The 12,415-nt window shown below is 58.8% G+C and overlaps 2 protein-coding genes across 3 annotated transcripts; both read left to right on the forward strand.

Moving 5' to 3' along the window:
• Positions 1–1,079: 1,079 nt before the first annotated feature.
• Positions 1,080–4,903, forward strand: LOC138688317 (CMRF35-like molecule 3). Of its 2 annotated transcripts, none has more exons than XM_069799622.1 (7): positions 1,080–1,520; positions 2,206–2,535; positions 2,868–3,000; positions 3,513–3,622; positions 3,976–4,019; positions 4,127–4,231; positions 4,535–4,903. In XM_069799622.1, exons 1-7 carry the CDS (start codon positions 1,478–1,480, stop codon positions 4,607–4,609), a joined length of 840 nt encoding a protein of 279 aa, XP_069655723.1. In that variant the 5' UTR covers positions 1,080–1,477; the 3' UTR covers positions 4,610–4,903. The 2 variants fall into 2 exon arrangements, with proteins under 2 accessions (XP_069655723.1, XP_069655724.1); XM_069799623.1 differs by having other exon boundaries at positions 1,081–1,520; positions 3,979–4,019.
• Positions 4,904–8,300: 3,397 nt separating this feature from the next.
• LOC138688318 (protein CD300H-like) lies at positions 8,301–11,026 on the forward strand. Its single transcript, XM_069799624.1, has 4 exons — positions 8,301–9,116; positions 9,534–9,869; positions 10,317–10,404; positions 10,615–11,026. The coding sequence occupies exons 1-4, from the start codon at positions 9,083–9,085 to the stop codon at positions 10,889–10,891; spliced, it is 735 nt and encodes a 244-aa protein (XP_069655725.1). The 5' UTR covers positions 8,301–9,082; the 3' UTR covers positions 10,892–11,026.
• Positions 11,027–12,415: the final 1,389 nt, after the last annotated feature.

Genomic DNA, 12,415 nt, shown 5'->3' on the forward strand with positions numbered 1-12,415 from the left:
AGCCATGCCTTTTGCAAAACCTTCATCAATGCCCCTCAGCCAGCATCCCTGCTGCAGCCATGGCCCCTTTGTCCAACCGCTGAAAGGAGAAATATCAGGGTAAAACCCCATGTGGGAATTGTAGCGTCAGTGCTGGGTGGCTGTAAAGCCCTGCAGTGTCCTCAGGGGCAGGCAGGAGCCCTGTGTTCAGCCACTGCAATGGAGTCAGGAGCTCTCTGGAGGGTAACATAGTCCTGAGGACTGTGACAATGAGGAAGAACTGCCCCCAGTCTGTGCCGGGGCTCCCAGCTCCTCCTGCCCAGAAGCCAAACCTGAAACAGAGAAAGGGAAATGATACCTCTTATCTGACAGCAATAACACGGATGTGGCTGGAAAATTCCCCCAACCTCTCTACCAAAGTGGCTTTTTGACAAGTGCTTCTGGCTGCTTTTGGATAACCGAGCTGCCCTCAAAATCCTCAGCCAGCAAATGCCTTTGTAGGTGCCTTCCCCGCGCATGTTCCAGCTGGAGCCTCCACCTCTGAGCAGCGTCTCCCAGTCCTCCTCCTTCCTCGAGGGAATGGTGGGAAGGGCTTACTGCACTTTGCCGAGCAGTGGCAGGGATGCCTGCACATCTCCTTGCGTCTCTCCAGTCCGCGTGCAAAAACACTTGCAGGGTAACTTGGTGTCTGCCTCTCCTGCCTGACAGGTTCCCAGGTGGGTTGACACCTTCTTGTTTGTGTGTCAAAGAGCTCGGTCCTCTGCCATATCCCACAGGTCAGTGTGCTGTATGTCAGCAGCTCTTGTGTACCATCAGCCATACACCACCACAGGGAGAGCCGGTGCGTGACACCTTGCTGAGGGGCAGCTCTCCCACCCTGGCACCAGTGCTCCTGGTCACACCAGGGCTGGCTCTGGGCAGCACAGGGCAGATGGAAACTAAACCCCAGCTCTTCCAGCTGCTGCTCCTCATGTGCGCAGCCCAGAGCAGCCCAGCACATGGGTACCAGTGGGAGCAGAGCACGGGCCGCTGGCCAATAGTGATTTGGCCATCCTCAGTGTATTTCTCCTCTTCGACATCAGCTTTTCCCCTTTGAAAAGCTGAACTTAATTTTTCATTAGCCCTGAAACTCTTAAACAGAAAGTGAAGGCTGAGTTTAGCCTCGCGAGGTCTTTGCCTAAGCCGTCCCCCTACTTCCGACCCCCTTCTCGGCTTCCTGGCTGCCAGAGCTGCTGGCAAGGGCAAAGTTACAGCTCAGGCTGAGTGAGTTTGGAAAGAAGCGGTTGGTGTGGGTCTCCCTGGCCCAGAGGAACAGCCCTACATGCTTCCCCAAGCTAGAGAAGCGAGGCGACACCCACGCCCTGGGGGAAGTGAAGCTGGGGCAGGAAGCCAAGGAGCCGCACCGCGGTGGTGAAGGGCTGGAGCCCGGCATGGCCGCTACTGGGGACATGTAGCTCTGGGGACCGACGGCTGAGCCTGCGACCACCCGGTGAGCGGGATGCGGGCAAATCTCCTGGTCTGGACCTGGATTCTCCTCCCAGGTGAGAGCGGGACCTTCTCGTGTTAATGGGAGTGGGTGAGGGCTCACTGAGGCTGTGCCGACCTTCCAAAATCCACATCCTCATCCTGTAGTGACGGAAATGCCTCATGGATATATTTCTTTCCTACTTTCCCCTCTGCCAAGAACTGATTAATTATTTCAATCCCACATAGAGCTTGGCAACCTATTCTAACTCACAGAGCCCTAAAAACACCCTGTGGGAGGCTGCAGGGAGCCTGCAAATCCTGTGTCCCCCCTGTGCCATGAGAGCAACAGGCAGGGCAGGCAGGGCTGGCAGGGTGGGCTTCCTACCTTGTGCTTGCTGTCAGAGATGGCTTTAACAGAAACCGAAACACTTTGGGGCGGGCAGCAGCGTCCCAGAGGGGCAGCTTTTCTCAGAGAGTCCACTGGCAGAAGCAGAAGTGGCTTTCCAGGCACTGGGCGTTCACAGGGAGGCAAAGAGAGACCAAGTGGTTCCCCCCATGCCCTCCCTCCTTCCTCAGCCCCTGGCCCCACATAGCCTCCCCCCACCTCAAACCACCTCCCCTGGCTGTGGGAGAGGTTTTCCAGGGGTAGCACAAAGCAGATCCCGTGGCAGGGGGATGGGCAGCAGGCTGGGCACAGGCAGGAGGCTTGTGCGTGGGCTTGTGCTTGCCTGCAGGCTGGCATGGCCTCTTTCCCTGCAGGATGCTGGGCTCTGAGGGGCCCTGCAGAGGTGAGCGGCTTCCCTGGGGGCTCCGTGGAGGTACCCTGCGAGTACGAGCCGAAGCTGGTGGATGCCAATAAGTACTGGTGCAGGGGCAGCAGCTGGTTTTCCTGCTCCATCCTTGTTCAGACTACGGCCCCCGGAGATAAGGCAAGGGGGGACAGGGTGTCCCTGCAAGACGACCCCACTCGGCACGTGTTCGTGGTGACCATGGCGAACCTGAGCATGGAGGATGGGGATCAGTACTGGTGTGGGATCCAGGTAGCCTGGTACGACCCCATGTTTCCCGTTGTGGTGTCTGTTCTCCCAGGTAAGCACCTGGTGTGGCTGTTCTGCTTTGATGGAGGCTGGTAGGGCAGAGGGAATGGAGAGAGGGGAGGCTTAGGAGGGAGGACGGGGAGAGCCAGGGATGGAAGCCCTCCCCGTCCCAGTTTTCTTCAGTGATGCCCCAGCATCCCCCACCTTGCTCCCGTGGTGCATGCAGCCCCTCTGGGGCCATGCTTGGTGTTTCCCAGCCACCCCCATCACGTCCCCACCACCAGCCTCTGGGGCCCTGAACCCCCCAGTCACCAACCTCAGCTACAGCCCAGGACCAGGTAACATGCACCACAGTGCTTTGCTTCCCATTTGTTTATACCACAGTGCCCAAGACAACACACTATGACTTCCACACGACACAGGGGGAAGAGGCCACATCTGCTCCCACCTTCCCATGGACTGTCCTGGAGGTGGAAAACACCACATCCACGCCAAAAGTCAGAAGCCTGCAGGCTGGGTGAGTGCCAGGGCTACCGAGGAGGAGAGGGACCTTTCCTAGCCCAAGGACCAGGCAGCCCGAGGATGCAGCATCCAGCCTGCCACAGGGCTTTGGGGCCAGCGGGGCATCTCTGGAGGAAGCAAAATGTGATGCTAAGGAGGCTGCTGTACCCCTGCATGCTGTAGGGCTGTACTGGTTGGGGCTCCCAGAGCCTTTGCCCAGGTCCCACAGGGCTGCGGGGCACCCCAACACCCCAGGCAGGTGTGTGCTGCATCTGGGCACTTGTCCATGGAGGTGGGGGATGAATCTGTGCAACTCACTCATGCCAATTTGGCCAGACATGGCATGTACCCATGCACGGATCCCTGGCCAGGAAACTTGGGAGAAATCCTTGGAACATCCTTGCCAGCCCACGGAGTCTCATAGCCCCTGGGGTCATGCCAAATACAAGCACGAAAGCCCTCCCCAGGCCACAGGGCCATGGAGGCAGCAGTGCAGAAGGGCAGTAACAGCCTTTTCTTCCCTCCTAGCACCCCAAACCTGCTTGTCCTGGTCCTGACATCCTGTGCTGCGCTGGTGCTGGTTTTGGGCATCATCATCTGCTGCAGGATGAGAAGAGCATTGCTAGAGAGGAGTGGAGGTACAAGTGATCTGGGGGCCCAAGCTGTGGTTCTCCTCTGTAGGGTGGCTGCGGGGGTCCCCACACTGCTCCCTAGAACCTGTCCCCCCACCCCAGCGCACCACACACTGCCCTCCCACTCCTGTCCCAGGGGTGAGCAGGACTTGGAGTGAAAGGGGCTGGAGCCCTCCCCAGGACCCCAACCTGCTGAGCCCCACAGTCCAGGGTACTCTTGGCAAAGTCAGGCCAGACCTGAGGTTACACAGGAGCTGATGTGACACCCATGGGGAAGGGCTCAGGAACCCCCAAAATGCTCTCCTTCAGCAAAGGGAGCTCCGTATTTGTCTGAGCCATTTCTCTTGCTCTTCCCCCAGCAGCCCAGGCCATGGAGTGGAAGAGGTCCAAGGAGGACCTCCAGGTACCGTGGGTGGGAGGGTGATGGGACAGGGGTCTTGTGATGGCTCCACCATGAAGGAGCCACTGCCTGGAGTCCCCCTTGTCCTCAACACACCTCATGCCCTCCAGGTCACTGCAAGCTGGGAGCGAGCAGACGCTTCCAATAACATCTACATAAACATGGAACTCAGCTCGCCTGAGGATGACTATGAGAACAGCCCGGCCAAGTGGCAGGTAAAAGGGGCTGGGGCAGCTCCACGGGTGCACAGCAAGTTACCCCATGGGTGCTCCTTGTCCCCAGCCCTGTGGCAAGGAGGAGCTGCACCTTGCTTTGGGGTGCAGAGAGGAGGAGCTGCCCTGCTTTGGGGTCACACTCCTTTCCCCACACCAGCCTTTCCCTTCCCTTTAACAGCCTGTCCCAGGCAGCAGCTCACAAACCCAGCAGGAACAGGCATTATGTAGACTCGAGCTTTTAGTGCTCTAGCGTAGGCGGACCTGCAAAGTGCCCCAAATCTTTGCATTTCTCCACCATTTCAGGACTTTGAAAAAGGAGACAAAGTTTCAGTTTCCAGAGCTCCAGAACTGCAGCCGATCTACATGAACACGCGCTGAGTGGCTCCGCACTTGGTCCCTCGCTGCCAGAAAGCCCCGTGTCCGAGAACGGTCATTCCCTGCAGCTCTCCCACCATCCAGGTTGTGTTTCCCCACTGCTGCCCGAGCTCTGTCTGCCTCTCCCATTGAGATTCCCTGTATCCCACAGAAGCAGCCCCTGTCCCCTCTGTACTGCATGAGACTGAGGACCCCAGCGTGCCACGGGGTCCCGCAGTGTGACGTGCACACCACCGGGCGAGCAGCATTGTTTATCCCCACCCTGCCATGAGGTTATTAAATGAGAGGAGATCAGAAGGTTTGGGATGTGTTTAAAATATCCTTCAATCAGGGGTTAAAAGCCCAGCATCTCCGGTCCAGGCTGCGGGGGACCAGGGGATGCCGGCATTCCCTTCTCATCCTCCTCGGTTCTTGTGCTTAGCAATAAGGAGCACATGGGGAGGAAGGGAAGGTCAGTGTATGGTCAGAGACGTGACCTCCATCCCTTCCCGGCCCTGGTGACTCCGAGGTGGCCAGGAAGGAGGTGGTGCTGCGGCAAATGCAGTCACCCCTGTTCCCACACAACCCTCAAAGTTCCGCTTCTTTATTTCCACCTGGCACCTTGTTCCCTTTCCTGCGTGTCTCTGCACAGAGCAAAAGGGCTGAAGGGCAGGGTGGGGTGGAGGGAAGGTCCTGGGGGAGCCTGGCTGCAGGGGGTCCCATTCTGCTCCCCCCAGCCCAGCCTCCTGTGTAGACATCAGGATTTCAGCTGCATACGCTGGGTGGAGGAGCTGCGGAAGGAAAAGCCCCTGTTTGGGTAGGTCTCGTCATCTACCCAAATATAATCACCCTGCTGCGAAATGGAAACATACACAGCAGTTTTAGAAAGAGGAAGGAAAACCACAAGGACAGAAAGAAAAAGAAGTGGGGAGATGCTGCAGAAAGGACCTGCGGACAGCCCTGCAGTGGCAGCCTGGGCAGCGGGCGGCCAAGCTGGAGCTCAAGCTGGGGGAAGCTTGGCTCCATCCCTGCCCTGCCATGGGCCACAGGAGGTCCCTAGGACAACCCACGCCTCGTCATCTGCAAGAAGATCCATTGCCAAATGGGGAGCGGGATCATGGGGAGAGCCACTGGCTGGATCAGCTCCAGTGATGCAGGCATGCTCCCAATTTTCCCCTGAGCCCCAGCATGGTCATACCTGAGATACAAAATTGACCCTCTCCCTCCACTGCTGGTAGCCCCGGGGCTACGAGGGCTACAAAAAATACTGGTGCTGGGGGGCAGCCAGGACTCCTGCTGCAAGGTGGTGGGGGTGGCAGGCAGGGAAGCTCCCCGGCAGCACGGCTGGGTCTCCATCCAGGACAGCCATGTCTTCTGTGTGATCCTGCTCATTGTGGAGAACCTCTCCGAGGAAGATGCTGGGAGTTACTGGTATGGGGTCAAGAGGACGAGCAGGGACCTGATGGAGCCGGTGTCTGAGGGTGGTCCCAGGTAAGCCCTGGTGTCTGTCTGGCTGGAGGTTTTGCTGGCCAGGACCAGACGCTGGCTTGTGGGCCAGCAGGGACCTGGGAGGAGGCAGTGATGCAGGATAGAGCCCCTGGGACCCAGTATAAACCAGTGGCAGAAGTTTGGAGGGGTGACAGGTTGGTTTCTTGAGGGGATGCTCGCAGATGCAGACAGAGCATGCTGGAGCCCAGTGCAGGGTCCAGCCCTGTCCTGTTTTTGGGGGTCCTGGCACCAATCATGGCACAGGCAGGATGGCAGAGCTGCCGGCTACAGGCAGCAGCGAGCACTAACGCTGAGCCCCAGCACTGAGACCAGGGAGCTCCTGCCAAATGATATAACACTGAGTTTCTACACAAGGAAAAGGGGTGGATCCAACCCCATGGGCCTCAGGGAAACCTCTGGTTCACAGCGGGTGGAGAGACATGTCTTGCCATGGGAGACATGGCCCGGAGAGGCAGGTGGGCAGGCAGGCACAGGCAGGTTGTGTCCCTCAAGGATGCCAGCAGGGCAGGAGCATGTGCTGGGAGGGGGCTCACAGGGACACGCAGGGTCTTCACCCATCAGCCTGGGCATTTGGGGGTTATGCAGTGGGGTCCCAGGCCATTGCCCCCACTTTGCATCTCACCGCACAGCTGGCTGCAGAGGGGCTGCGGGAGGGCACCGGCACGCAGGGCACTGCAAAAGCAAAGCCCCAGCCTTGTGATAGAGAGAAGCAGCCCCACTCCTCTCCCCTCACCTCCAGCCCTGAGCACCCTAGTGCCCACCACGGTCCTGCTCTCCCTCCCGGCTGCTGCCGGCTCCACCAGACTCCACCGCATCCTGTGCAGGAGGAGGGAAGGTAACAGTGCCCACGCGTGCCCCGTCCCAGGCACACCCTGGTGCCCATCCCAGGACCTGGGGGACAAACCCACTCTGGGCATGGGGCTGTGGGGAGCTCCTGCTCCCAGTGACACAGAAAACCTGCCCCTGTGTCTCTTCTTTCTGGCACACTGCCCCCTCACAGCAAAGCCCCCGTTGCCCCCCACGAGCTGGGCATCACCACAAAGCCGGGCCATGGCCCCATCTATGACAACAAGCTGGACCTGGCAGAGGTGAGGGCCCCTGGTGCAGGCAGCGTGGGCAGTGCAGGCAGCGTGGGCAGGGGCCACGCAGCACGGCTGCTTGCTCTGGGCAGCCCCCACACCGCCCAGCTGTGTCCCACAGCTGCGGGGACATGCTGTCCCCTCACCAGGGTGGTCGCAGTGGTACGGAGCAGGACCCTGAGCCAGGGGACACTGGTATCTACACAAACACTGTGTCAGGAGGAGGTGATGGAGACACCGAGCCAACATTTCCTGGGAGAAGAGGTTTTCTACTTGTCCTAGGGGAGCATCCCTTGTGGGCAGAGGATCCCTGCGGTGCTACCCCTGGGGATGTCCTTATGATCACCCCTGGGGACGTCCTTGCTGCAGCAGAAAAGGCAAAGGAGCATTGCAGGAGGCGGCCGCTGCTGTCCCATCACTGTGGCGTCTTGGCAGCGTGACAGCCTCTGCCCATGATACTGGAGCCCAAGGCCAAGCTGGAACCATTCCCTGGCCTGTGGGACCCAGAGACCCCCTTGCCCCTGTGTTGCTTTGGCAGACTGACCCACTCCTCTCTGCTGGCAAGAAACCACATCCCTGATTCCTGCACAAGCTAAGAAGCGGGATGTTTTCCCAGCTCAGCAGCAAATATATTGCTTTGGGTTCAGATAAATCCAATAAAGTAATTCCTCTGCACGGGCTCAGTCTGGAGGGGAGAGGGGGACAATCTGGTGCACCCACAGAGCTGCTCTGTTGCCACCATCCCCTTTGGGGGTCCCCAGGGCACCCCAGTACTGCTGGGGCTGTGTTAGGAGGGGGCAATGGGAACTGACACTCAAAGCAAGGAAGATGAGAGCGGCTGGGGAGGTGGCTGGAGCCCTGGCTGCTCGCCCTTACCAGGAAGGCTTTTCAACAGAAAGCAGGTTTGCAATCTCCAGCCACTTCCTGAGTTTAGATCTTGCTGTTATTTGCAGCGATTTGTCTCACAGCCCATCAGCCGGTTCACTGAGCCGGGAATGAATGGGGTTACTTGATGATCAGAAGGAAAACTCGGAGCTTCCTCTTGCTGTGGCAGGGGGCACGGGTTGGGCAGGGCATGGGGGGAAAGAGCTGCCTCAGCCTTCGGCAGCATCGGCAGTTGGTATTTTCTGCTCTTTCCAAGAAGGATTGAGGAAGAGAGCGGTCAGCAAAGCAGTTGCCTGGAAAGTGGCTTTGCTTTTTGTGTTTGGGTTTCTGAAACTTCCTGTGGAAACATTTAATTTCAGGAGAAAAAAAATGTTGTCACTCAAAACCCACGGCTGTGCCAGAAAAGGCGTTTTGGGGGGGGGAAATGAGATACTTCTGCTTGCAAAGACAAACAAAAGCAGCCCAGCTCACACTGGCAGCCGGCTCAGGAGCCGGGGAGCAGCAGTGCAGTGGGGATGGCTGTCCATCAAGCCAGTCCATTATCCCAGTCCATCACATCCCAGTGGTCCCAACCATCCATCCACAGGGGCTGATCTGCATTCACTCTACCCCAGTCCCCAGACCCCAGATCTGGCCCAGCTCCCCTGCAAAGCCCCCTGAAGCCCTTCGGGCTTTGTGCACAGGGAAGGGGCTGTGTTCCCTGCTGGAACAGGCATCACAGCAGAGGAACCCGCTGCATTTTGGCATCTTGCTGGGAACCAGCAGCGGGTTCAGAGCAAAAGCAGAGCGTCTTTCTCATGAGACACCCCCAGCGTGAGTCACGGTCCCTGGCAAAGGGGAGGAAGCAACCGCCTTTAAAAAAGACATCCAGAGTCTGTGCGTAAACACTGCCCAGGGAAGCAACAACAGAAAGGTTTGGGAAACTCCTGGGATGCCCAGGTGTGTGTGAACCTGGCTCCATCCCACAGAGTGCTTTGTCAATAACCACAGGGAAAATTCCGCATCAGGAGCGAGAAGCTGGAAAATGAGGATTTTCCTGGTTTGGACCCTTTTCCCAGGTGAGACCCAGGAGCACAGGTCAGGCGGTTCCCATCGCACAGGCTCTGGCAGACCTGCGGAGAGGCTGGGACCAAGCCAGCCCAGGAAGCCCACCATGGTCATGGCAAGAGCCCAGCTGATACCGACCTTTTCTTCTGGTTAGCAGACAGCTACAGTGGGTGATCTCCAAGATATGCTTATATTGTTGTCATATGAACCCTGGTAATATGGCTTTTTGCTCATTTAATAACACACACGCTTGACGGAGGCTCTTTTTTTAATGACTGGGGACATCTCATCTCAGCACTGCTCCCTGATGCAGCGGCGGGACCCTCCCTCGGGACAGGCTGCTCCCGAGCATCCCGGGCTCAGATCCCTCCTGGTTCCCAGAGGCAATGCTGGTACGTGATTGCAGAACCTCTCCCTGTCCCCCACAGGCAGCTGGGTGGTGATGGGCCTTGCGCAGATGACGGCTGAGCAGGGTGGCTCGCTGACAGTGTCCTGCAGCTACAAACTGGGCTACAAGCTCTACTCCAAGCACTGGTGCCGGCGGGCCTGCCTCTCATTTTGCTTCACCTACATTGCCCAAACCAACGGCTCGGAGGTGACGGTGACGCAGGGCAGGGTGTCCATCAGGGACAACTACTTGGGATGCTCATTCATGATGACACTGGGCAGTGTCAAGCCGGAGGATGCCGGCTGGTACTTCTGCAGGGTGATGAAGAGCCGGGAGTTCAGCCCGCAGCACATCACCGAAGTGATGATCTCCACAGGTAAAGCCAGGCTGGGAGCAAAGCAGGGGTGTGCAATGGAGCCTGTCACTTGGGTCAGAGCGCTGGGGACAGGGCCACCCCAGCCAGGGGAACACCAGGGTTGTCAAAGCAGGAACAAGCTCCTTGCAGGCACTGAGACCCGCTCGAGATGGCCCCAGTGCAAATTTGGACAAGGGATGGAGGCTGTACAGAGCTTCGTGCAGAGCAGAGCATCTCCCTCACTCCCGTTCAGCATCTCTGCTTCCACAAGCCTGTCCCTTGGGGGGTCCCAGTTCCTCCCAGTAAAACCCCCCTTTTTCTTCCTCCTCCTCCTCAGTTCCCAGTGCATTGCCTGGAGACCCCCACCTCCACATCTGTGGCCAAAGTTTTGGGGGAGAGACCCCCTGCGCAGGGGGCAGGACGGGGTGTCGGGGGGTGTCTACTTTGTTCTGACTGTTTTTCTCTCAGCTGTTTCAACCACAACTGAGGGCAGCGACGTGAGCCCATTGACCACCAGCCGCCTGTACCCCACGGGCTGTGAGGACCCTCCAGTGCTGTGAGTCAGGGCTCAGGGTCTGGGCAGGCCCCCAACAGCATCCCCTGCCCTAAGACACCTTTTCCCCTGCATGCATCCCCCAGCCCTGGGTCCCTCCGGTTGCAGCAGCCCCAAGGAGCATCCCGGGGGCAAGCGGGGCAGCTGGCAGACATGCAAGTGCCCCAGTCCCCATCCTTATTGCTCTAGCATCATCTCCTTTCTCCTACACAGGTCCCAGCTCAGCATCACCTATCTGATGCTATTCCTCAGCGTGAAGGTGTTTGTCGCGCTGGCCCTGGCATGCGGGGCTGCCTGGGTGAGGAGCCGGCGCAGGGGCCGTGACCGAGAAAACCTGCGGCTCTCTGAGGCAGCTGGCAGCACCAGGGCACCGGGCTGCCCACCCGCCCTGACCACCTTGGAACCGCAGGGATGCCCTCCTTCCCCCTTGCCCCTTGCCCTGCCAGGGCTGCGCCACCCGTCACGGCCACCCCACGCCGGGAGGTGCTAGGATTTGGGTGCTTCTCTCCCTGTGAATCTTTGGTCCCACCTGGCAGCCCCTGCACTGGAGAGGGGAGGGTTTGGGGCACAGACAGCCTGCCCTTGCTGAGCTGGAGCTGCCAACTGAAGACAATTTTGCAATAAAGCCTGGGTATCTTGCAAGTGCCTGTCTGTGTGTCCACCTGCTCTCTCCTTGGGCTGCCAGCACTGCCCGGGGTGCTGGTGGCTGCTGACGCTGATGTGTGGGGACATGCTGCAGCATGTCTGGGGAGGACATGGGGTGACGGGGGGCCACACGGGCGCCTGCTCCACCATGGCCCGGCTAAGTCTTGGTGCAGGGAGAGGAGCTCTCAGCCCTGCCAGCCCTGCCCAGTGCAACCAAATACCCATCTCCAGCTAAGTGAGAGCCAGGGAACAGTGTCCTTCCACAACTGTCTCCCCAACTTCAGCAACTTTCCACCCTCAGCCTGAGAGCAAAGCTCACATCACACCCAGCTGCACCATGGGCTCCTTTTTTCATTGTTCCTATTATTCTCCAGGTTCTGCATCTTCAAAAAGCAGACACTTGCACACAGCTGAAACCCTGCAGAAACCCTGCTCCTTACATGTGCTTGTGTCCCATGGGATGGCTGACATCAGCAGCCACATCAGGGAGAGCAGCGTAGCAACCTCCATCCTCCTCGGGGCTACGCCACATCCTGCATTTCATGGCACAACCAGCTTCACCAGCATCCCCCCAGAAAGCTCTGGAGGAGAGTTGTTTCTCTGAAGCTCTGTTTAAGGAACCAAAATGCCCGAGGTGCCAGGAGCAGGCATGAACCAGGAACTCGCAGTCCACTCCAGCCCCACATGGCAAAACGTCCACTGCAGACACAGCAGTTTGGCTGCTGGGGAGGGAGCAAGCTGGAGAGCCCGGCCATGTGCCCTGCACCTCGGTGTCCCTGCCACTCCGCTGCCTGCTACTGCTGGTGAGAGCCCACTGGGAGTACAAGGGCCAGGGCTGTGCTTCCACCTGCTGGGGTCCCAACTCCTTGTTTATTGTTTGGTGGGTTTGAAGGGCCTGGGTGAACACATGGGAGCAGGGAAGCTCCAGGAAGGGGACACTGGGGGACCCGGGTGAGACCTCCTGTCCCTAGAATGCCCTATCCAGGGATGGCTCTTGGCACTGTCAGGTGAAGACAGCCCTGCCGAGAGCCACCACGTGTGGAGGGGATGGAGGTGGCAGCTCCAAGGCAGAGCCATGGGGAACTGCAGGGCTCCCAGGTTGTTCCCTGCAGGAGAAGGGACCCAGCAGCAACTGCACAGGGACCCCCAGCAGCCCAGAGCCCAGCCCGGGTGATGCTCAGGGCAGGGACCCTTTGTCCACAGAGAGCCACTGGCAGGGGCCAGGGGCCAGGGCCAGGCACAAGTCAGGGACAGGGACAGCTCAGTTGTGTCTCCGCCAAGGAAAACCCTCAGCACTGCTAAACTAGAACTGCTGGCAATAAAGCTGTCTCCTCGCCTTTGCTAAGGGCAGAGCTGCGATGGTATCGGT

The sequence above is a fragment of the Haliaeetus albicilla genome, chromosome 12, assembly GCF_947461875.1.
Source record: "Haliaeetus albicilla chromosome 12, bHalAlb1.1, whole genome shotgun sequence".
In the NCBI taxonomy this organism is placed as follows: domain Eukaryota; kingdom Metazoa; phylum Chordata; class Aves; order Accipitriformes; family Accipitridae; genus Haliaeetus; species Haliaeetus albicilla.

Coding starts and splice junctions, on each gene's coding strand:
- LOC138688317 (XM_069799622.1), top strand. CDS start 1,478: ATGCGGGCAAATCTCCTGGTCTGGACCTGGATTCTCCTCCCAG. Junction 3,623..3,975: donor ATTGCTAGAGAGGAGTGGAG/GTACAAGTGATC, acceptor CTCTTCCCCCAG/CAGCCCAGGCCATGGAGTGG. Junction 4,232..4,534: donor ACAGCCCGGCCAAGTGGCAG/GTAAAAGGGGCT, acceptor CCACCATTTCAG/GACTTTGAAAAAGGAGACAA.
- LOC138688318 (XM_069799624.1), top strand. CDS start 9,083: ATGAGGATTTTCCTGGTTTGGACCCTTTTCCCAG. Junction 9,117..9,533: donor GGTTTGGACCCTTTTCCCAG/GTGAGACCCAGG, acceptor TGTCCCCCACAG/GCAGCTGGGTGGTGATGGGC. Junction 10,405..10,614: donor TGTGAGGACCCTCCAGTGCT/GTGAGTCAGGGC, acceptor TCTCCTACACAG/GTCCCAGCTCAGCATCACCT.